This window comes from Beta vulgaris, chromosome 1, assembly GCF_026745355.1.
Source record: "Beta vulgaris subsp. vulgaris cultivar EL10 chromosome 1, EL10.2, whole genome shotgun sequence".
Lineage (NCBI taxonomy): Eukaryota > Viridiplantae > Streptophyta > Magnoliopsida > Caryophyllales > Amaranthaceae > Beta > Beta vulgaris.
In genome coordinates this window covers 57,588,637-57,615,667 of record NC_079202.1, presented here as the reverse complement: position 1 = coordinate 57,615,667, position 27,031 = coordinate 57,588,637, and the positions used below count along the sequence as shown (strand labels likewise).

Here is a 27,031-nt window from a genome sequence, read left to right as displayed (position 1 = left end):
TTTCACGTAAAATAAAACATATTTTTTGCTGACAAATAAGCTGTAAACGAACATTTTTAAAATAGAACATTTGTTATCAAAAATAAAACAAATTTCGCAGAAAATAAAACATAATTTTATGCTGAAAAATAAGTTTTAAAGTACGGGTAAATTAATAAAGACAATAGGGAGTAGATCATAACATGAAAAGCTAAGCTTTACATTGCTGTATTCTCTTTCTCTCTGATACTACTATACACCATCTGGATATCGAAAGGAGTGTTAGAGGCTCCACCCTAGGGTCTATAATGGGACACTAGACTTATCAATATAGGCGTACTTTGTAATTAAGGATGTCTTGGTTTAATGGTTAATATTGAGGTGGTTAATATTGAGGTGTTGTTGGTCACAGGTTCGAATCCCCCCCTCCTCTTCTTTAAACTTTGTACTACCTTCGTGGCTCATATGGATAAAAAAATATATAGGCGTACCTTGAAAAACCCAAATTTAGCCAAAGTGATGTTAAACTATTCATTTATAAATTTTCATAAACAATTATTTTCTCAAATTTTTATGCCGAACAAAATTAGGCATCCAAATCCTTTAAAGTTCATGACAGAGTTAGACTAATTTCAACCACTATTCTAGAGCTACACCAAAATAAACTATCCAACATAAATATTCACTTAATTATGTGCATCATCTACGTTGTCAGAGATAAGAACCCGATACTCAGTAAAAAAATCCTCTTTGGAATCTTAATAATGGACCCAACACATTATACTAGTATATTATAGCTTAATATTCCCTCCGTGCTATAATATAGTGATCACTTCTTATTTTTTACAAGTATTAAGGAAAATGAAAAGAGTTTTAAAATTTCCCAAAAATATATATTTAAGTAAATGTTTATTGGTTATTTTTGTCTTGGAACTAGTTTTTTTCTTCTTTTTCCTTTAAAATAGAATGAAAGAGCAATAAATATACCTTGGAATGGTGTAAAACAATAAATAGGGGCACATATTTTAAAAGAAAGTAGGGGTATTTTGGAAAATTTTATGTAGAAATGAAGGATAATTTAATCCAAAAAAATTGATAAAAAAGATATAGGCACAACATTTTGGGACACCCAAAGAGGAATGCAAGCACTTTATTATGGGACGGAGGGAGTACTTATTTTTTAATAAGGTTAGGAGATCTTTCGCACGAGGAGATTTCTAAATAGATATAATCATATACTTTCTCCGTTTCATAATAAGTGAAACACTTATTATTTTAGAACGTTTCAAAATGAGTGAAACATACCTAGGCGGTACAAAGTACAAAGAAGGGGAGGGGGATTCGAACCTGTGACCTATTGTACATAGCACCTCAATCTTAACTACTAGGCCAAGACATCCTTGGTTTTCTCTCTCATCGCTTTTAAAAGTGATGTTTATTAAATCTTGTTCCCAATCTCTATGTTTCACTTATTATAAAACGGGGAAGTATCTGGCGTATAATGTGGTGTCAGAATCAGATCTGACCGCTGGGTCAACCTGATTCTGACCTGACTTGAACCTGGTTCGACCTGTGAGGGTCAGTCCTTAGACCTGACCGAAACCTGACCTGGGATTACCCAGACCTGACCGGCACCCGGCAAGATTATATCCTGACCTGTTCAGACAGACCTGCTCTCAAACCCGAACCCGACCGCAATCAACAAGATATTATTAAAATTCAATTTTTTTTATATATCTACAAAATAATTTAAATATGTTAATTTATAAAATTGCTTACATTTAATAATTAATTAAATAAAAAATTAAAAATTAAATTACATTTAATTTGACTATTTGAGGGTTACACTTTCAATATCATGTATTTGTTATATTTTTATTTCATTTATTTTTGAATTATTTGTGTACATTATTCTCTTGTTTTAATTTTACATCTATTGATGTATATTATTAAAGTCACAACGTCAACATGTAAATTATTTTTACTAAAATTAAATTGAACAAAAATTGAGTTGAAACTTGACAAATTTTAATCAAAAATTGAACTTGACTAACCAAAGTTGTTTAGTAACCAAATTAATTTATTGTTATCTACATCAAATTGTACTTGAATTCACAAGTCAATTATTTTTACTTTGATTTTTTTATTAAACTTATTAAACCTAAGATAACATCAACTTACAAAACTATTTCTAGATCCCAAACCAGCGATTTTAAATCGCTTAATCAAGTACTTGTTAACTACTGGTTTTATGCAAATCTTGTTCAATTAACAAACACCACCAACAATCTTTATCATTTCTGAAAAAGCAAGAGATTCTACATGCAATATCATAATACAGTTAAATTAATAAGAATACAAAAATAAGAAAAAGATAGTAAATAAACAAATAAATTAACAAAAACAAGAAGAAAAAGACAGTAAACGAAAAAATAAATTAATAAAAACAAGAAAAATGAATTACAAAATTCTAAATTATTCAGCGCAAAAAATAATATTATACGAATTAAAAATCTAAAAACTAATATTTAAATAAGCTAAATTAATAAACGAATTGCGAAAATAATGTTATTGACAAGCTAAATCAAAAATCTAAAACAACATTCAGCCTTGTTGAAGATTTCGACAATTAAAAATCTAAAAAATAATATATAAACAAGCTAAATTAAGAAATGATTTACAACGATGAACAAACTAAATTAAAAATAGACAAAATTTCCCCTCAAAAAAAAAAATAGACAAAATTTAGTTAGAGTTTATTAAAATTAAAATTAAACGCTGAATAATTCAAAATTTAAATAAACTAAATTAAAAATAAACGCTAAAAATCTTTCGACATTCTCTCTCTCATCAACTCCACATCTCCTTCCTCTGAAATCAACTCTTCGTTTCCGATTCCTTCCGTCGATTCGTCCTCCTACCACATTCCATTTTCACGTCCTCCTGATCCTTGTCAACCAAGACAGCACGGACACCTTCAGTGAAATCTTCTCTAAGTGAAGATCTTAAAGCAATTCTATACTCTAGTTTTATCAGACCGGCGAGATGATGAGAGAATGAAGACCGACCGGCGAGATCTGGAAACTAAATCTGAAGCCATTGATATCGAACAAACGAACGATAAGCTTGAACGTTCGCGTGAAAGAGAGAAGAAGAGACGTTGTGTGCTTGAACGACCGCGAAGCTTGAACGTCGGTAGCGAAGAGAGGTGCGTGAGAGAGAAAGTTGAAGGAGATCTACCATGAGAGGGAGGGAGGAGTACGAGTCAGGCTGAGGAAGGAAATCTCAGAGAGGGAGAAGTGAGAGTGAGGGAGGCTATTACTGAGGAATGATGATAGGAGGGAAGGGAGAGGGTTTAGGGTTAGAAAGGGATGTAGTTCAATGGTTGGATTTTGATCTTTTCAAATCAATGGTCTTAATTCATAATCTTTGACTTTATATTATGACCAATGAGAATTGAGAGTGGTCAATCACATGGATTGCTAACTTAATCAATGGTTGGATTTTCATCTTTATAAAATCAATGGTTTTTCCCTCAAAAAAATTTTAATAGCCTAAACTACTAATAAACTAGTATTGTATTTTGATATTATTATGATTTGAGTATTCTAATTTCTAGTTCTAATATTATTAGTTTACTAACTTTAGAAATTAGTAGTATTATAAATTAATAGAAATTAGAAACTTTCAAAATTTAATTAGTATTATTGATTTTTAAGAAATTAGTTTTCTAAATTTAATTAGTATTGTCATTTGTTATAGTAAACATATCAAGAGTCGTTATACTAATTTATAATCAATAGAGTATTAGACGGGTTTTATAATGATTTTAATACCAAAATTATACTAAAATGATTAAACACATTGATAAAATTATTTGTTTATACTTTATCATATATAGTCACAACATAAAGCATATATACCGTGTTATGTTTGTTATTGCTATTGCTATTCTTAACATTGTTGCTACTATATTACTATTAGTATTTATATTGTTATTGTTAAGAATCCGTAAATAGTTATACTAGTTATATATGTTGCTTGTGGTCATTGTTACAAAACTAAATTTATTGAAATATTACTTATATACAACTATTACGTACTCAATTGAAGTTTTAATTATAGTCATTTACGTGAACTATATTATAACAATATATATATTGATGCGTGATTGTATCTATGAGGTTTAAGCCATAGGTTTGTTTTAATCGACGGTTGGGATGAAATGATATCTTATTTGTTGGGTTTTACATATATATCAAGATATAATCAATGAGATAGATAAAGATATTATACTTTAATCTATTAAGTTTATATTAATTATTATTGTTGTTGTTATATGAAGCTTGGAATTGATCATCTACTCGTTATTATTGTCATTGGTTATATATATATATGAAGAGTCGTTCTACTCCTTTACTCATTAGAGTGGTTTTACTCAATTGATTAGTCCAAATACGAGTTCACTATGAGAATACACTAAACATCATGGTAAACAATATAGTGTTTTTATTAGTTTTTTCGTTATCATCCATATATATATCGCACGCATACGTAAGGGATAATGATTTGGGGGTATAATTCATTATCATTATTATTGTGCAACATATGAACCCTCGTTATAATCACCTAGGCCTCATATGAACCGTCGTTGTAAACATATGAATGTATGATTGTCATTTGTTATAGCATTATTATAACATATTAAGAGTCGTTATACTAATCTATAATCAATAGAGTATTAGATTGGTTCTACAATTATTTTGATATCAATCTTATATTAAAATGATTCAAGATATTAGTATTTATATTGTTATTATTAGTATTCCTATTCTTATTTGTATTACTATTGCTATTTTTAGCCTTGTTACTATTACTGTTATTATTTGTATTTTTACTATTATCATTGTGCTTTGTGTTTATTAGTATTATTATTCTTATTACCATCATAGCTATTTACAAACTTATATATCAATCATAATGCTTACAATAATAAATCATTTATATAAAGTTTGGAATTGATCGTCTACTCGTTATTATTGTCGCTGGTTATAATATATAATATTAAAACATATGAAGATTCGTTCTACTCCTTTACTCATTAGAGTGGTTTTACGCAGTTTTCGAAATAAGGGTTGACTAAAAGAATATATTAAACATCACGGTAATCAATATAGTGTTTTTATTGATTTTTCGTTGTCATCCTTATATTTATCGCGCACACGCACACACACACACACACACACATATATATCGATCTTAATACTTTTATTAATATGATTCGTTTATAAAATACATAACAAAATCAAGATGACCCGACCAGGATTTACCCAAAGTTGAATGGGCGTTCAATAGCGAATGGACCCGATGTTTCACAAGGATCGAACTAAGGTCATTACTAATTCAACCCGAGTACATTTCACTTAACTAAACCGTACATGGAACCTAAATACGACCTTCACAAACCCGGCTAAAAAAATGTCAAAGGGCGATTATACCCGGGAATGGATCGACTTGTAAATAGAACGTTCAAACCTGTCCGACACCCGGGAATCCAATGATTCAAATGTGTTCGACCCAGTTGAACAAAACCTGACCAGTCATGACCCGGGGCACTGACAATCAGAATCCTGACCTGTCCGGGTATGACCTGGTTCACCGTGGGTATACCCAGAACCTGTTTTGACACCACTAGAGCCGTATATATATGAATAGTATAACGTAGTTTCTCGAGTCTCAAATATCCTAGCTTAATCATAATGGGCCAGTCGTGTATAATTATCAAAAATGAAAATGGGCCAGTCATGTTATCTCACTCACTCTCCACTCCCCCACAAAAAAAAAAAGCAAAAAAGAACAAAAAGCATGCAAGTCAACTTTAGCTTGAGAAGATAATCAAACACACATGCCAATAATAATTAATAATTCACCATCTAAAAAAAAAATCTCTTTTTACTGTACTAGTACTATATATTTCAATTATTCAAGAAAAAACAGATGTAAATAATTTCATTTTGTCTGGGTAGTTGGTTTGAGAAATAAAAAAATCCTTCAAATTTCCTCCAAAATTTTATTCTTGGGGTGCTCAGTTTTTGACAAATTATATGAAGAAATAACAAATAAGATCTTATATTATATGCAAGTTTTTAAGCTCAGAAGAAGAAGAAGTTAGCTCAAAATCCACCATTAAAGCAACAAATGGTGTTGGAGAAGATGGGATGTGTTACTATGACTAAAAAGAGATTTCTTTTCTACTTTTACATCCTTCTTTTCTTTGTCTGCTTCATTCTAGTTCAACGTTTTCATCATAATGTTGTAAGTTCTTCTTCTATCAAATCTTTATATTGTTCTAAGTCTAAGCTTTCTATATATGTTTTTATCTAGTTTTACTATATGGTTTAATTTGATGGAGATTTAGAGGGGTCCATTATTTAAATTTACGCTCATGCTCCTATCTAGATGCAATCCCGAGCATTATCATCATGCTCCCACCTAGACAAAGCATCCCCGTGATAACACATCTCCTCTACACCAAGATCTTGTCTAGTTACTAGAGTGTCTAATTACTAGATGGTCTTTTTGAAGTTTTTGAGTTTGAACATTAGTAATTTTTATGCACCAAATCCTATCAGAAGCTCAAAAAGTCGTGCTCGTGTTGAATCTCATGTTGTTTTGGAGTTCACAAAACATTACAAAGACTATGTAAAATGTAGGATTATTGCATAATATGACAATTTGACTAAACTGGGTTAGGTTCGGGTTGAATTCATGTTCGTGTGTTCTAGTTTCTCTCGTTGACTTCACATTTGTTTTTAGGTGGGTTTTACTCATGTTATTGTGTCTCAGAGATTCATAGCTCTAGCCTCTAGTTGTTAATAATATATATGCTTGATTTACAATAGAAAATTTCCAGAATTACAGTACATAATTCAATAAACAAAATCCTGATTTGAATTCATTGTTCTTTGTTTGTTCATTCCTTAAATTTTCAGCCTAAACTTGCAATCCCATCATCCAGGAAATCTGCAAATTTAAGCAAAAGTGATACCAATATCTTACATACAACAAAACTCCCACTAAAAATCACCAAAAAAAAGTCCACCCATTTATCAAAAACAACAGAATTCCCCCTCATTTGCCCCCTAACTAACACAAACCAAACATGCCCAACAAACAATTATCCAACCACAATGGATGATGATGATGATGATGAGCAAGAGGTCAATTCGACACTCGAATCGTGTCCGGATTACTTCAGATGGATCCATGAAGATTTAAAGCCTTGGAACACAAAAGGGATAACAAAAGAAATGGTAGAAGCAGGGAAAAGTACAGCACATTTCAGGCTACTAATTTTGGATGGAAGAATTTATGTTGAAAAATATAAAAGAGCATACCAAACAAGAGATGTTACTACAATATGGGGTTTTTTGCAACTTCTGAGATTGTATCCAGGAAAGTTACCAGATATGGATTTGATGTTTAATTGTGATGATAAACCAGTGATTAAGAAGAATGATTATGAAGCTGCTGTTAATCCTAATCCTATTCCTATGTTTCATTATTGTGGAGATGATGAGCATTTGGATATTCCTTTTCCAGATTGGTCATTTTGGGGTTGGTAATGATTCTCTTTCATCTTTAATTAATTACTTGTTGATTTGTTACTTTTGATTAATTTATGTTCATAAAGAAAGTGCTAATCATCCTTATATTGTTATTGATCTTTGTCACATTAGAATATTATGTTCATAACCTCCTTTACTTTATCACAAGTCAATCAAACAATTTCTGATTAAAACTGTTTTCTTTTGTGTGTTTTTACGGAGTCATATAAGAAAATGGTTTAGATTCTAGACTAAGGCCTTGTTTGGTTGACAAAACAAATCATGGGAAGTGCAAATTCTTAGGAAGTAGAAGTATATGAAGTTGTTTGGTTGGTAAAATCATGGAAATTTGCACTTCCTAGGAAGTTCTACTTCCTCCAAAATGGAGGAAGTTACTTACCTAGGTCCCCTAGGTAAGTAGAGCTTCCCAGAGGAAGTTCTACTTCCCATTATCAACCAAACACAATTTTACACTTCCTAGGAATTTCAAATACATGGAAAAAATAACTTCCTAAAAAGTATGACTTCCTATATACAACCAAACAAGGCCTAAATATGATTGCAGATTTAAAATATCGTATCTATTTTCTAAGAAAAGGCTTGACGAATTAGATTAGTAGAGTAAGTAATATGTTTTGATTGGTAAGTTTTGGAATTTGAGGAGTAAAATAGGCACAAGAAAATGACACACTAGTTAGGTACTTAGGCGTCGTCTTTAAGAGAAGTTTCGTTTCTTCATGTTTCTTTGTGGTTGGGAGTTGGGACAGGGTCCATTTGTATTCTTTTGGTTTATGTGGTCCAATGTAGATTTTTACTTGTAGTTAGGGATGGAAATGGATCAAGTTCGGGGAAGGTGGAGCTTCACCCGCATTCATCCACTCCACCCGCATCCATCCATCACCTGCATCCATCTATCCATCCGTCATCCACCGGGTGAACGGGTGGTTAATCGGTGGTTAACGGATGAGGAGATATATAACAATTTTTACAAATTTTTTTTGCCATTTACATATTCATTAAAATTTTCAACTAAAAAATTTAAAAAGTATGTGTAATTGATAATATGGATGAGGGGTGGGTGTTAAGCGGGTGATGGGTTAGTGACAGATGAAAAAAATCACCCGCTTCACCCGCCACCTGCTTCTCATCCATTTATTTCGGGTTTTCACCCGCTAATAAAACCGGATTAAGCGGATGATGGATGATCCATTTGCATCCTTACTTGTAGTTGTGTTGATTGGTCCAATCTACTACCACTTATAGTTTATAGGTACCATTCTTCTCAAGTTATAATTTTCCCATAAGATCTGTTTTTTCATGCTTAATATAATGGGTGTTAATAGGAGAAGTTAGAACACTTGATTTTTTTTCGGCTTTTTTGCGTATAGTCCGGGTTCGAATCCAATGAAGCTTACTTTGAAAGATGACCCTTCATCTTAATTTAGAGAAGTATCTTAGAAATTGAAGTATTAACTTAGCTCTTGTGGGAATGTAGGCATGAGGTAAATATAAAGCCATGGGAGCTCCAATTGGAAGAAATAAAGAAAGGCAATGAAAATGTGAAATGGGTAGACAGACTGCCTAATGCTTATTGGAAAGGAAATCTACAAACAGGCAACAGAATATACCTTAATAAATGCAATTCAAGTAGAAAATGGAATACTGAGATCTATGAACAGGTAAACATGAATACATTATCTTTTTTCAATACTGAAATGTTACTCCAGACACCTCCATTTACCTCAATAATCGGGTGTCGTGTTGTGTCATGTCCGACACGACACTTCACTCGTATACTTTATTTTAAACTAAAAACTTGTCTTTTTTTCTACAAATTAACTGAGTCGGACACTTGGACACCCGTCCGAGTAGACACTCAATCCGTGTCTGAACAACATAGCTGAAAGCTATTATTGGATCTGATTAATTTTGTTTTTGGGTTTGTTTAGCATTGGGCACTTGAAGTTAAACATGGTTTTCGAGAGTCGAATATAGCAGATCAATGTAACTACAGGTAAGTTTCAATTTCTTCATCAGTTTTTGATTAGAGGGATTTACAGCAACTTCTTATAAAACATCAAAGATTATAAATCCACCTCGGATTCATATAAATGAGTTATTGTAAGACTGTCTCAAAACGTTGCTATTTGTTTTTTCTTAAGTTAATACAGAACATACTAGGTAAATATTCTTATATACGCAGTAATATGTAAAAGACTATGCTCTTTAATCAATTGTGCTTAGGGGGTAAATACAAAGAGGTTGAGCTTTGCTGAATTAGGTGACGTAATCTAATCAAAGAAGAGAATTTGAGAATACGATAAGTCATAACACATTGTAGTAAATAGTAATGCAATGCTTATGACTAGGCATAGAACTGAGAAACACGACCCCAACTGAGAAACACGACCCCTTCAGTAAACTTCTTCAAGCTTAACCAGCTCACTTATTAGGCGAGGTAAATTAGGAAATCGATACTGAAAAAATCTTTCGTTAATGATCGTGTACGTATCACTATGAATGTGTCCTCACAATTTGTTGAATCCCATTGATCACCACATGTGAGTGTCCCATATTAGAGAAAGAGGAGAGACTAAACCACTTCATAAGATTGGGAGTTACTCCTCCTATCAGCCATTGATTTTAAAAGGAAATCTCATTGGGCTTGTAAGTCGGCTAAACTCTCCTCCTCCTTATTGTTTTACCCAAACCTATTTCATATAATCTAAAAATTAACATGGTATCAGAGCTCGAGTTATCTTAATATCTTTTGTTGCTCTAATTAATTGAATATACTAATTAATGATGAAGGTACAAGATATATATGGAAGGAAAAGCATGGTCAACAAGTGAGAAATACATCCAAGCTTGTGATTCAATGTTACTGCTAGTACAACCGCGATACTATGAATTTTTCACCAGGGGTTTACTGCCTTTGACACATTACTGGCCTATTAATCCCTCAAAACTATGTGAATCCATCAAATTTGCAGTTAAATGGGGTAATAAAAACCCAAACAAGGTACACCTCTTTTATCTTCTGTCAATTTTTCAACAGCATAGTTACCTTTAATTCATGTGGTTTCAATTCACTTAGGCAACATTATACAGTTTTTATTGCTTTCACTTTTCGGAGTAGAAAAGAAATTAAACCAACAAATACCATCTACAAGATTATTTAGTACCATAGCATCTTTTATTTTGTTGTAGATATCAGTGTTACTCCGACACTTTCATTTACGTCAAAAACGGGGTGTCGTGTTGTGTCCGACACGACACTGGATACTTAAGCTAATGATGGGAGTTCCAGGAATAGTTTAATACTCTATCACGCTCCCTCACGCGAGAGCCCATTGGACTTGAAGTGTGGATTCAACACAAGTCTCCCTAGGGTGGATGAGATTTGAATCCGTGACCTTTATGTCACGCTGGCTCCGATACTATGCCAAAGGACTAACTCAACCAAAAGCTTCAGCTAATGGTTGGAGTCACAGGAATAGTTTAATACTCTATCAATTAATTAGTTTTCAAACTTCGACCACAAAAGTACCGAGTAACCATATTAAAGAAACGAAAGTGCAACTATAATATTTTTTCTATTTGAACTATCATACAGGCTCAAGAGATTGCAAAGAGTGGCAACAAATTCATAATGGAGGAGCTAAAAATGAAGAATGTATATGATTACATGTTCCATTTGTTAAATGAATATGGAAAACTCCTAAATTACAAGCCAAATGTACCTCCAGGAGCTGTAGAAGTGTGTTCAGAAACAATGGCTTGCAAGGCTCTTGGGAAAGAAAAGCAGTGGAAAATTAATTCCCTAGTAAAAGCTCCTTCCCAAACAAGCCCTTGCAAAATACCTCCTGCTTATAATCCTCATCGTCTTCAAACATTTCTTAGTACTAAACAAGAGATTTTAATGGACATAGAGGGGTTGGCAAGAATAGGCTGATCAATACTATACTTAATCCTGGACTTGAACTAGAGACCTCGCCCGTGAAGTAAATCATCGCACTTACAGTCCAACCAATTTGGAGAGAATCAATAGATTCCTTTTCGGGAGCAATTCATCCTTCCCGAGCGCAGCATAAAATCTGTTAGTACTCGATGAAATTCATTTTTTTAATTATAATAATTATTATAATCATTGAAAGAGGAAGCATTAATACTTTATTATATGCATTTTGTCATATGAATTTGTAACAGGACATGTCAAAATAGCCCATAATTTGTGTATAGAATTTAGCATTAGATACTCTTGCTCATTGATACACCATTATATTTTGCCTCCCTATATTGATGCTGAAAAGAGACATCAATTGTATATAGGCATCTTTTTTGAGGATATTATTTTGTTGCAAATAAAATTTGTACGAAAATAATTCATATTAATGCGTTTGGTTGTAATGAAAGTAATTACTCTTTTTTTTTTCTATTTGTTTCAAAATGTCACTTTTTTTCCCCCTGTGATTAATTCATTCTATTGTGCAATCGTCGTTGTAATAATCATCATAGCTATCGTGTTTTACCCGTAAAAAAAAATTGTGTTTTACAAAATTGATAAACCACACAGCACACGTTAAGTTACATCTGATAAGTTACACAAAAATAAAATGCAATATATGAAAAGATTATAAGTTTTGCCTAAATAGAAAAATGAAAGAATATGTTTTTCTAAAAGTAGTAACACAAGTCAAAATGTGAGGCTATAAAATATGTGATACATTTCTCATTTGCTTGAGAAAATTGCGCTTCTTTTCTACTTTGTTTATTTTTTCCAAACAAGATTGTAAGTTTTTTCTTTCCTTTTTCTCTCCTTTTCAAACCCTATACTTCTTCAATAATAATATGCTCAATGTATTCAACTTCATATGAATTCTCAATTGGTGGAAGCCATAACATGGACTTTCAGGCGAAGGTCTTCAACTATTGTCCTGTTTTACGCCATTCTCCTCATTTGTGCTTTTCTTGGCACTCGGTACATGAATGTTGTAAGTACCTCTTGTAGTCTTGTTTCATCCCATATATAAATTTTTTCAATCTTCAAAGAATACAAATAAAAAATCTTCTATGGTTTTTGAAAGAAACTATCAATCATTTTTATTAATATTAAATTATGTTTATATGCATATTAGATCGAGTTAAGAGTATCACCGGATCTTATTTTTGGGTGAACATAGGAAAACAACTAAATAGTTATGCAATTAAAGTTATTACAATTCGAGAGGTTCGCTTGCAAAATTTATTTTTGCGAGCACCATGGTAATGCATTGCCTCACGAATATTCATAAGTTCCGCCATAAGAGGGGATTTGGAAAGGTTGGCTTGCAAAACCCAACCATCCAAGTCCGGAGTTCCCTTATCATCCCTCAAGCTACCTCCTAGGGTGAGAATTGAGATTCGGGGTATGGTGGAGGGTGGGTAGCCTGTGATAGAGTATATACATGACTATTGCGATGGATTGCAATATAGGCTTCTTCTCTACCACTAGAATTCGGATTAGGAAGACTTTCTATGTATGTTTCAACACTTGATCACAATGTTGAAGAAAATAGTAATGAAGGATTTGGATGTGATAATAAGAACAAGGACTGCAAGTTTGTAAGCATTGTTAGACATGATATCTATGTTTATAATTTGAAATTGATGTCTTGGAAAATGGCTAGAGCTCTAACACGAGGTTTTCCAACAGATAATGCATTACATTGGTCCTATAGGCTACAGTGACATATGCTGTACGAAAGCCAAATGTATCTTTAGAATTAATTTCGCGAGTAACAAGGAATTCAAAATGTCGTTTCCAAGTCTTAAGGAAACATCTAGGCCAAGTTGTTCGCATCGGTAGTGAAACAAGTGACGTTCTTCAAGCAAGTCTGCCAAAACTAGAGTGGACGTTCGTTTGAGTATAGGGATATATATATATATATATATGTCCCTCGTAAGCAACAATATGATCATCTGTGTCAGACCTGCCTTCGTACTTGCATGATGGCATCTTGATTCTCGGCATAGTATGATTTAGTATGTTTGACACGAAAGGAGAAAGTTTCGGCCAAACCAGTAGGTGACCGCCACCCGCATGGCCGCATAGTTACTAGCAACATTCATGCTGTAATCGCAGGGGTATGTCCCCAAGAATTTTCTTCACCTTCAGAATAACCAGTCTTATGTACACGTCATGCGTGCGTTAATTTCAAAACTTGTTATTTTATTACAAGTTATATATAGTACTGATTATACTACTTAAAACGCGAAACATTAATAATTAGATGAATACAGGTATATATAAATTCACTACTATAAAAAGTTGAAGATCTGAAGTTGGGCTCGTTTAACAAATTAAAAAAGTTAGTGAGTGATTGTGATTTTAAATTTTAATTAATCTGTAACTGTATATCGAACAAAAAAATCAACGTAATGAGTTGCTTTGATTAAAAAAAAGTTGCATATTAATATTAAAATCTCACCAATACCCATGAGAATGAAACAAAATTGAACTAATATGTATAACAAAGAATGGAGAATATGAGTTAGCCACAAGGGTTACAATCTCTAAGGCTATGTTTAGTTCACCTGAAATTTTCTGATCTGAACTTATCTGATCTGATCTGAACTTATTTTTTCTGATCTGATCTGAACTGATCTGATTACAAGATCTTATCTTTTAGATTTTTCTCAATATATAAGAAAAAATATAGTTATGTGGGGTCTTGTTTGATTCGTGTGAATGAGTACTTTATTAATATTCAATTATTATAATTTTTACTAATATGTAATGAAAGATATAATGATTTTTAAATATAAGCATGATCTGAACTGATCTGAACTTATTTTTTCTGATCTGATCTGATCTGATTAGATCTGAAATAAGCAAAAATAAGTTGAACTGAACATAGCCTAAGTTTCAATTAATATCTATTGAACCAACAAATATATTTTCCTCCTCTCTAATTAATCGAAAAGTAGCTATAGTCAACTGTCATGGATACAAGTACAATGATTACAGTTACAAGTATTAATCTTTAATTATAGAAAATTATGCAATTGATGACCTTTAATCATGATTCATATCATGCACTAATTAACCAACTAAAGAGTAAAGACTACTACTTACTCCCTCCGGTTTCTATTAGTTTATCCGTATTCCTTTTTGGATGTCCGTTATTAGTTTACCCCTTTCTTTTGTTTCTATTTTTGGAATGGGACTACTAATTTTGCATCACACATATATTTAACTTTAATATAAAATAATAGATTTTCTTTCTTTCTATAACCCACAGCATTATTTCTTCTAAAACTCTGCGAAAAAAAAAGGGATAAACTAATAAGAGACATCCACAAATGAATACGGATAAACTAATACTTAGAATGTAACTAATCCTTGGCAATTTAATTAACCAACTAAAGATTCCTAATTATGATACTCAGAATGTAACTAATCTTTGGCATTGCCTAATCTATACTAATATATTAAAAGACGTGCGTAAACCAGGAATGGTGCCACGTGGCGCTTTCCCTAGGGAGTTTTAGTTCATGAAATCCATGTATAATAAAAAAAATTAGAAATTGCATAGTATAGGTTTTGATCCCGTGACCTCAAGTTCATGTACTTAAGTTTTAACCACTAGACCAAGTTGTATTTAGTGCTATCATATCAAAATACAATATTAATAAATGAAAATTTTCTTACCCGGGGCATAGCCCGGGCCTAATAACTAGTTTTAATTTAAAAGTAGGCGGTCTTTTACGAGACTAATTTTTAATTTGATGTTACACAGCCATCCCTTGCAGCAACAAGATTAATGAGAAAAACACTCCCTTCAAGTGCCTCAAAAGAAATCATCAAACAAACAGTATTTCCCCTACAATGCATTACTGGGACAAATGATAGTACCATCCAAACATGTCCTTCAAACTATCCAACCACATTTAACCCAATTGACCCGACAACCCGTACGTGCCCCGACTACTTGAAATGGATCCATGAAGACCTACAACCTTGGAGATCATCAGGCATTACTAAAGAAATGGTTGAAGCTGCTAAAGAAGTTGCATTTTTTAGACTAGTTGTTGTTGATGGTAAAGTATACTGGGAAAAATATAGAGATTCTTATCAAACAAGAGATATTTTTACTATATGGGGAATATTGCAACTCTTAAGACTTTATCCAGGGAAACTACCAGATTTTGATATTATGTTTGGAGCAGGAGATGTTCCTATCATTCATAAGAGTAATTACACTAATGCAAGTGATGCTCCTCCTTTCTTTCATTATTGTGGAGATGATCAAACTCTTGATATTGCATTTCCTGATTGGTCTTTCTGGGGATGGTAATTTACTTTCATTTCCTTTTGCTATTCACTTATATGCATATTTTCGATATCATTAGGCTCTGTTCTCTTCAACTTAATTGTCGTTAAGTTCTTATTTTACTGCTTGACACTGTTTTTACTTTTTATTGGCTACATATATCTCACTTTTACATATTCAAAATGTTTTTTTGCTAATAAGGATTGACTTTTGCTGATTAGGACTTAAGGCATGTTCTCTTCGGCGTAAAACAACTGAACCGAAGTGAATTGAATTGAGAACTGAAAAGAATAGTGATATGTGAGAGTAAAAGTATTGTCCAGAGCTGAACTGAAAATAAGTTGGGGAGAACAGACCCTTATATGTAACTGTTTAAAATTATCTTTTATAGTTGAAGTGAACAAGGTTGTAAAAGAAAAATATTTGAATAAATTAGTATTTTGTAGTAGTAAAAATCAACAAAAATCTGTTTTAATCCTCAAATATTGGTTTCAATGAGTAAAAGTCAGTTAGCAAAATTAGTAAACAACAAAAGATAAAAAGCATAAGGAATATGTAAAAATCAGCTTTGATTCGTAGAAAAAGATCGTTTGGTTAGTGGTCGTAAATTGTGGTAATGTTAATGCGTTGTTGTAGAAATTTGTAAAAAAAATCTCATGTCATTGTTATTCATCCCCAAATATCCACTTTCTTCCTAAAATTTCATTAATATATTTTGTGATGAAATTTCATTACCATAGATATTGATATTAGAATTTCTTTACAAATTTACATAACCATTATCATCATTTATGACCATTAACCAAACTGGCGTTAAGGTAAAATGAATAGTGCCTATATCGATTTATTTATGTGTTGTTATAGGCCAGAGATCAATATAAAAGGGTGGGAAGGATTGAAGAAGGATTTAGCAGGAGGAAACAATAGAGTTTCTTGGATGGATAGGTTACCCTTTGCCTTCTGGAAAGGGAATACTATTATGGGTGACAGAGTCAAGCTTCTTCAATGCAATTCCACTGATCAATGGAAAGCTCAGATTGCTACTCAGGTAGTAATTAACATTAATCCTAAGATTAATTATCATAATTGATAATTTATTATAAGTTGATATATATGGTCATTTGGACTTTATGATTCTTGCAGGACTGGGAGCAGGAAACTAAACTTGGCTTCAAATCATCAAATTTAGCTGATCAATGTGTTCATAGGTTGGTGTATATATTGGTATATACTTCCTCATTTTTTTTCTTCTAATTGTACCATTTCGTATTTGGCACTATTTATCAACCAACTTGGTTAAGATATCTTGCATCATTATATAAACAAAACATAGTCAAGTGAAGTCTCGTAAGATTCGTCTCAAATTATTAAGGATTTCAAATATCAAATTTTGTAATTTTTACTTATAGTTATAGTATGCAATTAGAGATATTGACACGTTTAAAGAAACATCTCGACAAACTTGAAAAATTGAAATGGTGCAATAAAAAAATAGAGTAAGTATCTATAATATATACTATTTCTTGTAGTGATAACATCTTGAACACGTAATGCGTTGTTCTATACTTCCTCTGTTTCTAAATAAGTACAACAATTAGAAATTAACTATTGTTAATGCAAAACTTTGACCATTAACACATGTAATTATTATTTGTAAAAAGTATAAAAGTTGATATGAAATTATTCATTGAAAAAAATCAAATCCAACAACATTTAATATAATCACTAGTTATTAGGCCCGGGCTTTGCCCCGGGTAAGAAAAATTTTCATTTATTAATATTGTACTTTGATATGATAACACCAAATAAAACTTGGTCTAGTGGTTAAAACTTTAGTACATGAACTTGAGGTCATGAGATCAAAACCTATACTATGTAATATCTAATTTTTTTATTGTACATAAAATACATGAACTAAAACTCCATAGGGAGAGCGCCACGTGGCACCGTTCCTCGTTTACGCACGCTTTTAATATATTAGTATAGATTTTTGTTTTATATGTTAGAATAAGAATATGGTCAAGAGGTGATCATCATGGGGCCGACCCCTGTGACCGACCCGACCCAACCCAAAAACAAGTGGGTTTTGGGAACGATTTTTCGGCTTGTTATCAGGCCTGACCCGTTTTTTGGGCAAAAAAAAAGGTCACAGACGACTTAAATATAAAAAATAGGCTTATTTTTTGGTACGGCCAGAAAATATCCTAAAAAGCCCAAATGGCCGGCCCAAATTAGCAGGTTTTGGCACGAAAATTTCAGCCCAAGACTTTGGCCCAAAATCGGCCACTTTTTTTGGCCAAAGCCGGGCCGGCTCGACCCATGATCACCTTTAAAGTTTATTAAGGTATGGAATGATGTAAAAGTCAAAGTATTGCACTTAAAGAATATAAAGGAAGTACTATAAGATAACCTTAAAATTATAATTAATGATTACTCCTTGTTCATAATATGAAGATATTGATTTTGGTGATTTCTATCTTTTTATTTTTGTATGAAAAAGGTACAAGATCTATATAGAAGGAATAGCATGGTCAGTGAGTGAAAAATATATCCTAGCATGTAATTCAGTGGCCTTACTTGTAACACCTAAGTGGTACGAGTTCTTTACAAGAAGCTTGATGCCCATGAAGCATTACTGGCCTATTAATCCTGATCCTGAGAACTTGTGCAAGTCCATCAAGTTTGCTGTTAACTGGGGTAACAAGCATAGAGAAAAGGTAAAAGTTAAGATATTTTTATAAAATCTTAATGCTAGTGATTACTATTAGTAGGCCGACTTTATTAAAAAAGGATCACTATATCACGTCGATGGTTTTTGATTCGCACTAATATTATTAGTGTGGACCAGGCAAGACTAACTCAACGATAATTTAAGTTCTTAGTCTTGATGCGAAAAACTAAAAGGTAGATCTATCAGTGACGAATGTGTATTACAATTTATTCTATATATGTTTATGTGAATCACAGGCACAAAAGATAGGAAAAGCGGGTAGCAAATTCGTCCAAGAACAGTTGATGATGGATAATGTGTACGACTACATGTTTCATTTGCTAAACGAGTACGCAAAACTCTTAAGATACAAACCAACTATTCCTCCAGGAGCCAATGAAACATGCTCAGAAAAAATGGCTTGTTTTGAAGAAGGACTACAAAGGCAATTTAGACTAGACAGTATGGTTAAGGGACCTTCTAAGAAAAATCCATGTATCCTACAACCTCCTCAAGAACCTCAAGTCATCAAGGCTTTCCTTGATAAACAAGATAGTATAAGACGGCGCGTCGACGTGTGGGCGGCGAAGGGAAGTGCTAGTGGAGATTTGTGAAGTTAGGATAGAAATTGAAAGAAGAAAGAACCAAGAAAATGGACGTGGAGAAGGAGGTGATGCCATGATGGTTGTGTACTTGTACGTGGTGGTGCAAAATGAGGATAAATGTTGAGATTTAGAAGGATTTGCTAACTCAAAAGACACCTCCAGGCTCCAATTTTGCACTAGAAATAAAGAAATTGAGGCAACAAACAACGGTTACATTAGAAATGTAAAGTATAGAGGGCCTAATTTTCTCTCAAATGGGAAAAAGAATCATCTAGGAAAATAGAAAATGAAAAATTCTATAGCCCTTTGGCTTTGTTACGACTTTTTTTTTTGTACAGTTAGCTGTCAGGAAATTAAAGACTCGAAATAATTAATGTGTTCTAACTTTGATACACATTTGTATAATGTACTATATTGTTTATATATCATTTTTGCTAGGGAAGCAACCAATCAATGAGACGTGCTAATTAGTAATATCTCGCCAATCATACCTCAATCAATCTTGAAATTAATGAATTATATCATTTCTTAACCTTTTCAAATGAAAATAACCAACTCGTCTATTATGAGACTTCCAACGACATTTTATCCTAAATAAAGCAACCGATGTTAAAAGAAACAAAGAAAATCAAACAAAAAACAACTAAACAGGCCTTGACTCGACCAGGCTGATTATTGGATGAGCTTTCATATTTGGCATATTAGAGAAAGAACATCACAGCTAGGGGATATATGTTAACATGTAATTGATGTCATAAATAGAAAATAAAGGAGATGATCAAGTCACATGTAACAATTATTGCAGTCTGATGGAGGAATTCCTAGGGCAGTTACCAAAAGTAAGCTCGTGCATATGAAGGAAGCGAAGCAACAAACCATCTAATGCTTTGGCAAGGCTCGCAAGCAAGAAAGAGGTATATTTCGTAGAAAAATGTGTTATGATGATCTCCCCTCTGACGTATAAAATTGATTAACTTTTGATGAATTAGGTACCACTAGGCTCTAGAACTTATTGCGATGTAAGTGTACAAGTGTGGGAATAATTGCGTGTTAACCTTCTGTAGGTTAATCTGGCATTCAATATATATAGTGTTGATATTACAGACCTATGACTAATAAAGTACCATTCTACCCTTTACGATATAATATTATCCCTTTACATATAATATTATCCAATACACCCCCTCAATCTTTACGGGTGAAACAACGGATAGATTGGTACGATGTTTAGTAAATAAGTCAGTAGATAGGCCTTTAGTAAAAATGTCGGCAACTTGAGACTGAGTAGGAACATGTCGAACAATAAGACCTCCCTTGGCAACCATTTCTCGAACAAAGTGATAGTCAACATCAATATGTTTGCTACGATCATGATAAATTGGATTAGCAGTGAGATAAGTAGCAGAGACATTGTTGCAATAGACAATCAGAGGACGACGGAGAAAATGGCCAATGTCAGCAAGAAGTTGCTTGAGCCAAATAGTTTCTGCAGCTGTGTAGGCAACTGCCCTGTATTCAGCTTCAGTGGAGGATTTGGAGACAGTAGGTTGCTTTTTAGAACGCCAGGAAATTAAATTCTTCCCAAGAAAAACAGCATAGCCAGTAGTAGAACACCGTGTGTCAGGACATCCTGCCCAATCTGCAGCGTAATAGGCAATAACCACAGTAGGAGAACTGCTGCTATATAAATATAATCCATAATCCAAAGTGCCCTGCAGATATCTGAAAATTCTTTTCACAACATGAAGGTGAGTAGTACGAGGAGCATGCATAAACTGAGACACCATATTAACAGCATAAGCAATATCAGGACGAGTCATAGTTAAGTATTGCAATGCACCAACCATACTACGATAATCTGTGGGATCAGCAAGAAGTTCTCCATCAAGCAGAGACAATGTTACTCTAGAGACAACAGGAGTTGTAACTGGTTTAACAGTATGAAGATGGAATTTACGTAGTAAATCAGAGACATACTTATGTTAAGACAAAAATAAACCAGAGGGAGTACGCACAACCTGCACACCTAAGAAATAATGAAGATCCCCTAAATCCTTCATAGCAAACTGAGAAGAAAGAACAGAAATGAATTTGGCAACAAGAGGAGGACTACTACCAGTAAGGACAATGTCATCAACATATAAGAGAAGAATAATGAGATGACCACTATATTTCAGAGTAAACATAGAAGTGTCACAACTGCTGCACTTGAAACCAATAGATAAAAGAAAGTTGCTAAACCTGGAGAACCAAGCTCTAGGAGCCTGTTTCAAACCATAAATGGACTTACGGAGATGACAAATATGAGTAGGTTTAGATGGATGAATAAAACCCGGAGGTTGACGCATATAAACCTCTTCATTAAGAAAACCATGAAGAAACGCATTTTTGACATCTAACTGACGAATAGACCATTTTAAGAGAAACAACAATAGTAAGAACCAAGCGAACAGTAGTAGGTTTAACAACAGGACTAAAGGTTTCAAAGTAATCAATACCTGCCTGCTGGTGATTGCCAAAAACAACAAGTCTGGCTTTGAACCGCTCCACAGAACCGTCAGAATGATATTTAATCTTGTAAACCCACTTACAACCAAGTAGATTCTTATCATAGTTGCGAGGTACCAACTCCCATGTGTCATTTTTAATCAAAGCATTATATTCATCTAACATAGCTTGACGCCAACGTGAATCTTTAGAAGCTTGTTTGAAATTAGTAGGTTCAGACGCAACAATTTCAGTGTTTAAGTTCATTAAGACACGTGGTTTAGACACTCCAACTTTAAGACGAGTAACCATGGGATGGTTATTGGCAACAACGGGAGACGGACTAGGCCAGGAGGGTGTGGGAGACAGAGTAGGCGAGGAGGGTGACGACCCGGGGGACACGGGTGGCAGATCAGCGCTGGACCAAGCGCTTGCTGGGCGCCCAGCAGGCGAGGTCGGGACAGAAGCTGTTGTGGCCTCGACACGGGCAGACGCTGGGGAAGAGCCGAAGAGGGTGAGGCTGGGGCCTCGACACGCGAGAGAGAGGACGGATGGGACTCAGGAGTCGACGAGGCAGCAGGGACCACGAGTTGGGGGACGACTATAGGTCGAGACACGGCAACCGAGGGATGCTCACGGGCCACATTGGTGAGGGGCCAGTCAACAGACAGAAGCAAGGGTGAGGTGTAAGGCTCATGAGACTGAGGACCAACCAAAGTACGATATGGAAATTTATGTTCATGAAAAAGAACATGACGACTAGTGTAGACCTTCTTGGTAGTAGGATCAAAACATCGATACCCTTTATATTCCAATGCATATCCAATAAAAACACAAGTTTTAGATTTAGGTTGCAGTTTGTGATTTTTAAGTCCAGAAACAAGGAAAGCATTCACATCCAAATGTTTTCAAAAATTGATAGGAAGGAGGACGATGAAATAATTTTTCAAAAGGAGAAACACCCCCTAAAACCGAGCTGGGTAATCGATTGATAGTGTAAGTGGCAGTATATGATGCATCAACCCAAAATTCCGCAGGAAAGTCAGAATGAATAATCATAGTACGAGCCATTTCAATGATATGACGATGTTTGCGTTCTGCAACACCGTTTTGAGCTGGAGTATGGGGACAAGGTTTTTGAAAAATAATACCATTGTCAGAAAAATGTTGAAGAAGAGGAGAATTTCAAATTCCCTTCCTCCATCACTTTGAAATATTTTAATTTTGCAATTAAAAAGATTTTCAACCATCTTTTGAAACATAAGGAATTTAGAATAAGCTTCCGATTTTCGACGTAAAGGATAAATCCAGGAATAGCGCGAAAAATCATCAACAAACACAACATAATATCGAAATAATTGATTTGAAAACAGGAGATTGCCAAAGATCACTATGAATTTTATATAATGGATATTAGAAATATGTTCAACTGAAATCAAAAGGTAAACGATGTATTTTTCCTAGCTTACATCCTACACAATCATCATGAAACTTAGAGGTACATGTGATATATTTATTGAACATAAATTCCTATAATGCTAGAAGATGTATGACCCAGGCGAGCATGCCACACGTCACCCGACTCCTTAATGGCTAGGAAAGCAGGAACTGAAGGCTCAGGAGGGACAATGTGGGCTGAAGAGGGTAGACACCTTGTTTACTGGTTCCCTGAAGCAGAACTTCCCCCGTTATCTGGTCCTTAACATAAACAGAATTTTTATCGAAACTCACAACACAATCATTTTCATGACACAACTTGTTAACTGATAATAAATGTTTTAAATTAGGGACATGACAGTCTGATGATAAACGGAGGGGACGACTTGCAGTTTTTAAAGTTAAATTTCAGTACTTTTAATTGGGAGTAAGGTACCATTACCAACTACAACAGAACTAGACCCAGTATAAGGAGTTTTATAGAGAACGTACCATCCTGAGGAGTCATTGAATCAGCTCCCGAATCCGGGTACCAGATTGAGTCATTAGCTTCACCACCAACAGACAGTGCAGCTAAGGCTTGAGTGACACTTTCAGATGAGGAGGGAACAAAGCTGGAATTGAAATGCTGGGGACATAAGCAGCTTGGTGACCTGGAAACCAACACAAACCACATGTATCAGAAGTAGGAGTAGAGGTAACATTGTTACTATTTGATGAATAACTCCCTGCAGACGACAAATTATTAGTAATATAATCTAGGCAAGGCATACTATAGGATGACAAGTTAGAAAATTTACTTATACCATTTGATCGTCCCCGATTACCATTGTTGTTGTTGCCTCCAGAGCCACGATTATTATTGTTTCCTCCATTCCCACCATTATTACCCCGAGCATTGTTGCCCCCACGAGTATTATTACCACCTCTGTTTCTGTTATTCCTTCCCCGATTTCTCCCTCCAGAATTATTCTGGGAGGAAATGAACACAGTACCAGTAGATTTGACGGCAAGTAAGGCATGATGGGATGATGGATTAGATGCATCCTTAGAGTGTAATAAACGTTGCTCATGAAGAAGCAACTTAGGCCGTAAATCATCAAAACTAATGGGGAATGGATAATGCAGCAGAGTGGTAACTATGTGCGCATAATCAGAATCACAATCCAGACCAAACAGGGTATACTGAACTAAGTCCTGGTTCGAAACAGGACACTGAATAGCAGCAAGGGAATCAGCTATCACCTTAATTTCCCGTAAATACCCATCCATTGTCTGGGAAGCAGTCTTTTTAATACGAGTTAAACAGCCCTTTAATTCCATAGACCTAGCCATACTAGCATGCATAAATCTAGTCTGTAAACGTGTCCAAATTTCTACCGAAGTAGATAAATCATGTACATCCACAAAAACATCCCTAGACAATGTGGCAAAAATCCAGGATTTTATTTGCTGATCCAAACGCAAATATTCATAGAAGGAACTATTAGGAATCGAAACACAATGTTCATCTATAATAGTTGCAGGGGGAATTATAGCAGAACCATCAACCATACCAAGCAGATTATGGGAAAGTAAAAACAAGTAATTTGGGTTTTCCATAACAAATAATCTTCAGGGGATGAGAGAGTAATGGTTACCAGATTCGTCTAGTTAGGGGCCGATAAAGTCGGAAGACTGAAAGGGGAGGCCTGATAAGATGAGCCGACAGGAGGCGTTGAGGGGATAGAAGTTGACCAAATAGGAGTGGGAGGCATCATATTTGAAGACACGGCTGGGTGGGGGCCGGTAATTGAGGTTGCCGGAAAAGAGGTCGCAAAACCCGGCGGAAATCGGGGGGTGGCACGCGACCCGGAGGAAGGCGACGTGCCGGCGTAAAGGGGCTGGGAGAAATAAGACCAAGCGTACAGTTCGGGCTGTACAGCAGCAGACCAGGGCTGCGGGAAGGCGGCACCGGAAAAGGGTGCGGCGACGTTGCTGCGGGCCGGCGAAGGCGAGGCGACGCCGGAAATCGACGCGGCAAGGAAGAAGCAACATGACCGGCGCGGCGGAAGCAGGCTCAGTCATCGGTGGTTGAGAAGAAAAAAAAAACGTGCTTTGCTTTTGGGTTTGTGTTTGTCGTGTAGCGTGAAAACCAAAAACTGCAAAGTTTTTTTTTTTTTTTTAATTGAGAAAAACCTACGCTCTTGATACCATGTACAAGTGTGGGAATAATTGTGTGTTAACCTTATGTAGGTTAACCTGGCATTCAATATATATAGTGTTGATATTACAGACCTATGACTAGTAAAGTACCATTCTACCCTTTACGATATAATATTATCCCTTTACATATAATATTATCCAATAGTAAGAAACTAACTGGAATCATGAACGATATCGGCAATGCTATATCTATCCAGTGGATAGTTAATCCATTAGAAATAGAGCATTAAAAAACTATTAAAACTGATGAGTTGGATCTCACTATTTATTTATTTCTATTAGTAGTGGGTTGTTGACCTAGTGAGTAGATAAAGTTTTTTCCGACCGTTATCTATATTTCCCATGAAATTCCAAATTACCATGGGCTATAATGGATGAATATAATGAATGATTCTTATTCGATCTATAAAAAGTTTACCATGTTTAATCACAAGAATCATTACCAAAAAAAAATATTTAAGTTTACCATCTCTTTTTTCGGTTGCTAGGCCCAATTACAAGATTATAAAAAAAAAGTTGTAAATTGAAATCACTTTTAAAACACCAATATTAGAAAAAAAAAAGTAGTCCATTGACAAACAACAAAAATGAGCGATATAGGATTAGGACTCAATACACGGCTAGCTAAGAACAACTCAAGAATAAATTTACTTCCTCATGTATTTTTTTTTTAATTGAATCATTTTCCACTTCTTAGCAATTTCCTTTCACTTACCTCGTTTTTATTATTGACAATATATTTTCTCTATATCTCTCCTAACATGAGTTTTTTTTTTTGATCTCTCTATATCTTTCTTCTCTCCTTATCCTTGTGCAAACACAAATAATACAAGTAAAAAAACGGAGGAAGTATATACCATCATATAAGTGGCCTCGATTAAAGTAATACTACTATAATATAATTTAAACATGAAAGAAGATCCCCATCTTTCTCATTAGTCACTAAATAATCTGATGGCCTCTTTGATGGGAGGTAATTAATATTAATAATAGTAATAGTAATGGATTTATAGCTAATTTGTGAAAGAAGTCACATGTCAAAGTAAACGCAATTGTTTATCCATTTACAAATACCCTTTTTTCATAATTTTACTAGTTATTAGGTCCGGGCTATGCCTCGGGTAAGAAAATTTTCATTTATTAATATAATACTTGATGATAATAACACTAAATACAACTTAGTCTAGTGGTCAAGACTTTAGTATATGTACTTGAGATCTCAGGATCAAACCCTATATTATGCAATTTCTAATTTTTTTTATTGTACATCGATTACGTGGAACTAAAACTTGCTAGGGAGAACGCCACGTGACACAGTTTCTTGCTTTCACACGCCTTTTAATATATTTGTATAGATATTACTATCTATCACCACTATAAATGTAATAAAATTTTGTGGAAAAGAAACATATTTGTTTTAAAAAAAAAAATCTTATTAGAACATGTAACTAACATAATACTTATTCTTTTTTTGACGGAACATAATACTTATTCTACTACACTAACATATAGCAAAAAAAAAACCTATTTGATATCCCCTCCTCTCCTTTATATCTCTACTTTTCACTGAAAACCCTCTAAAGGGGCTGCTATTAGAAGTGATCATTTTGGCTCGGCCCGATCCGACCCGTTTTTGGGCCGGGGTTTGGGCAAATTTTTTCGACCCGCGGTCGGCCCAGCTCGACC

The 27,031-nt window shown here is 34.2% G+C and overlaps 1 protein-coding gene across 2 annotated transcripts; it reads left to right on the top strand.

Annotated features, from left to right (window-relative positions):
• Positions 1 to 5,902: 5,902 nt before the first annotated feature.
• Positions 5,903 to 19,668, top strand: LOC104888756 (uncharacterized). 2 transcript variants are annotated; one of them, XM_010673819.4, is made up of 10 exons: positions 5,903 to 6,294; positions 6,972 to 7,600; positions 9,082 to 9,265; positions 9,536 to 9,600; positions 10,398 to 10,608; positions 15,368 to 15,921; positions 16,766 to 16,949; positions 17,045 to 17,109; positions 18,402 to 18,618; positions 18,869 to 19,668. In XM_010673819.4, exons 1-10 carry the CDS (start codon positions 6,178 to 6,180, stop codon positions 19,223 to 19,225), a joined length of 2,583 nt encoding a protein of 860 aa, XP_010672121.2. In that variant the 5' UTR covers positions 5,903 to 6,177; the 3' UTR covers positions 19,226 to 19,668. The 2 variants fall into 2 exon arrangements, with proteins under 2 accessions (XP_010672121.2, XP_010672127.2); XM_010673825.4 differs by lacking the exon at positions 18,869 to 19,668 and having other exon boundaries at positions 5,907 to 6,294; positions 17,045 to 17,125; positions 18,402 to 18,567.
• Positions 19,669 to 27,031: the final 7,363 nt, after the last annotated feature.

What these genes read in the sequence shown, in the direction of transcription:
- LOC104888756 (XM_010673819.4), top strand. Translation starts at nt 6,178, where the DNA reads ATGGTGTTGGAGAAGATGGGATGTGTTACTATGACTAAAAAGAGATTT. An exon ending in GCAGATCAATGTAACTACAG is followed by an intron (nt 9,601 to 10,397) that starts GTAAGTTTCAAT and finishes TTAATGATGAAG; the next exon opens with GTACAAGATATATATGGAAG. An exon ending in GTAATAAAAACCCAAACAAG is followed by an intron (nt 10,609 to 15,367) that starts GTACACCTCTTT and finishes GATGTTACACAG; the next exon opens with CCATCCCTTGCAGCAACAAG.